Genomic DNA, 2,037 nt, shown 5'->3' on the forward strand with positions numbered 1-2,037 from the left:
CACAGAGTTAGCCTGCGAGGAGACTAGGAAGCTGAGGGGGTGGGGGGTCTGAACCTAGGCCCGTTGGTGCCTGGCTGAACTGCATAAGGTGCCAGAGCTTCACAACTCAGATGCTGAAGAGGTGTTAGCTGGGAAGCCTGGTGCAGGCAATGTCAGCCCTAACTCAGCTCCCCATGCCAGGGGAGGGGCAGGAATGTGCTATAGGCAGTCACCTAGTACCGTTTGCAAGGCACTGCAGAGTGGCACATGGAGAAGACCTGCCTGGCAAAGAGGCTTTGGTCAGATACGATCACTAGCCTCCTGCAGCATCACCCTCACTATGGTTGACTCAACCTGTGATCATACCGACAAGCAGACCCTGTGCTGTCGCATGTGAGGTCACCTGCCCCTGGTCTTGCTTCTGCCAGAGCTGGCAATGCCAACCCTAGAAGTTGCAGTGAGCAGCACTGGGCTGTGCCAGTTTTACAGACCAGGACTCTTCCTGGGCTTGGTCTCCCTTCCCTGATTTATTGTGCCCTTCCTCACAGACCACATGAGCTCCGGTGAGCACAGCTGGGGCACCAGGGGCCAACCATGTCGGCTGCCAACCTGACGCCTTCTAACCCTGACACGTTCCTGCTGCTGGGCATCCCGGGGCTGGAAGCAGCTCACCTCTGGATCTCGGTGCCCGTGTGCACCATGTACGTGGTGATCATCATTGGGAACTGCACCCTTCTCCTAGTCATTGCCACAGAGCCCGCCCTGCACCGACCCATGTGCTATTTCCTGTGCATGCTGGCTGCCATTGACCTAGGAGCCACTACCAGCACCCTGCCAAAATTGCTCTGCATCTTCTGGTTCCAGGCCAGGGAGATCAATGCCGGAGCCTGCCTGGCCCAGATGTTCTTTATTCACTCCCTTTCCATGATGGAGTCAGCTGTTCTGTTAGCCATGGCCCTGGATCGCTATGTGGCCATCTGTGCGCCTTTACGATACAGCTCCATTTTCACCAGCCCACTTGTGGCCAAGCTGTGCATGGCAGCCATAGCCAGGGGGATGCTGCTCATGAGTCCCTGTCCCTTCTTGATCAAGAGGCTGTCCTTCTGCCGGAGCAGTGTCATCCCACACACATACTGTGAGCACATGGCAGTGGTGAACTTGGCCTGTGGAGACACCAGAATTAATCAGGTCTACGGCCTCGGTGCCGCTTTGTTCGTCATCGGTGGGGACCTGCTGTTTATAGGCCTGTCCTATTGTCTGATTGTCAGGGCCGTGCTGCACCTTTCGTCCCGGGAGGCCCGGATCAAGGCCTTTGGTACCTGCAGCTCCCACATCTGTGTCATCCTCATCTCCTACACGCCGGCCCTCTTCTCCTTCTTCACCCACCGCTTTGGTCACCATGTGGCTCCCCATATCCACATTATTCTGGCCAACCTCTACCTCCTGCTCCCACCCATGCTCAACCCCATTGTGTATGGGGTGAGGACAAGGGAGATCCGGGAGCAGGTTTTCAGGGTGATCCTGCGGGGCACAGTTACCTCATAACCTAGGCCCAAATGGGGCATCCTCCTCCAAAAGCCAGCCAGCCAGATCCCCTCAGCAGAGAATCTTTGGTGCATGGTACTCCCTCCTGGGGTCATTGTCATGGATGAATGAAGGGAAATGGTTAATCCTTAGAGAGACAACTCTCTTCAGGTAGCAACCAGGTAAGCCAACTTGAGGAAGAAATACTTTTTTGAACTGAGAACAATTGTATTTTGTCCTTTGGCCTTCGTCTGGGTGGCTGATGCAGCAGGGACAGAGAGAAATGACCATTCCTAAGCAGCTGGAATGAATCCAGTAAATTTTTCAGCCATTTCAAAATCAGCCATGGATATGTAACCTTTGTACTCTGCGTGGAGCACAGGTCATCTACATGTCTCCTCCACTCCACTCTGTCTTGGGACGAAACTTGTACATGACTCCAGGAATACACCAGTTGTTGCCCTTTAATCTCAATAGATCTTCTCCACATTGTCTGAGGTCTTCCTCTTTTGCATTTTCATTGTGGGTTCCATT

The 2,037-nt window shown here is 54.0% G+C and overlaps 1 protein-coding gene across 1 annotated transcript; it reads left to right on the plus strand.

Moving 5' to 3' along the window:
* Positions 1 to 573: 573 nt before the first annotated feature.
* On the plus strand, positions 574 to 1,524 carry LOC142007665 (olfactory receptor 52P1-like). Its single transcript, XM_074984352.1, has one exon. It carries the CDS (start codon positions 574 to 576, stop codon positions 1,522 to 1,524), a length of 951 nt encoding a protein of 316 aa, XP_074840453.1.
* The last annotated feature ends 513 nt before the right edge of the window (positions 1,525 to 2,037 follow it).

This window comes from Carettochelys insculpta, chromosome 1 (genome assembly GCF_033958435.1).
Source record: "Carettochelys insculpta isolate YL-2023 chromosome 1, ASM3395843v1, whole genome shotgun sequence".
Classification (NCBI taxonomy): domain Eukaryota; kingdom Metazoa; phylum Chordata; order Testudines; family Carettochelyidae; genus Carettochelys; species Carettochelys insculpta.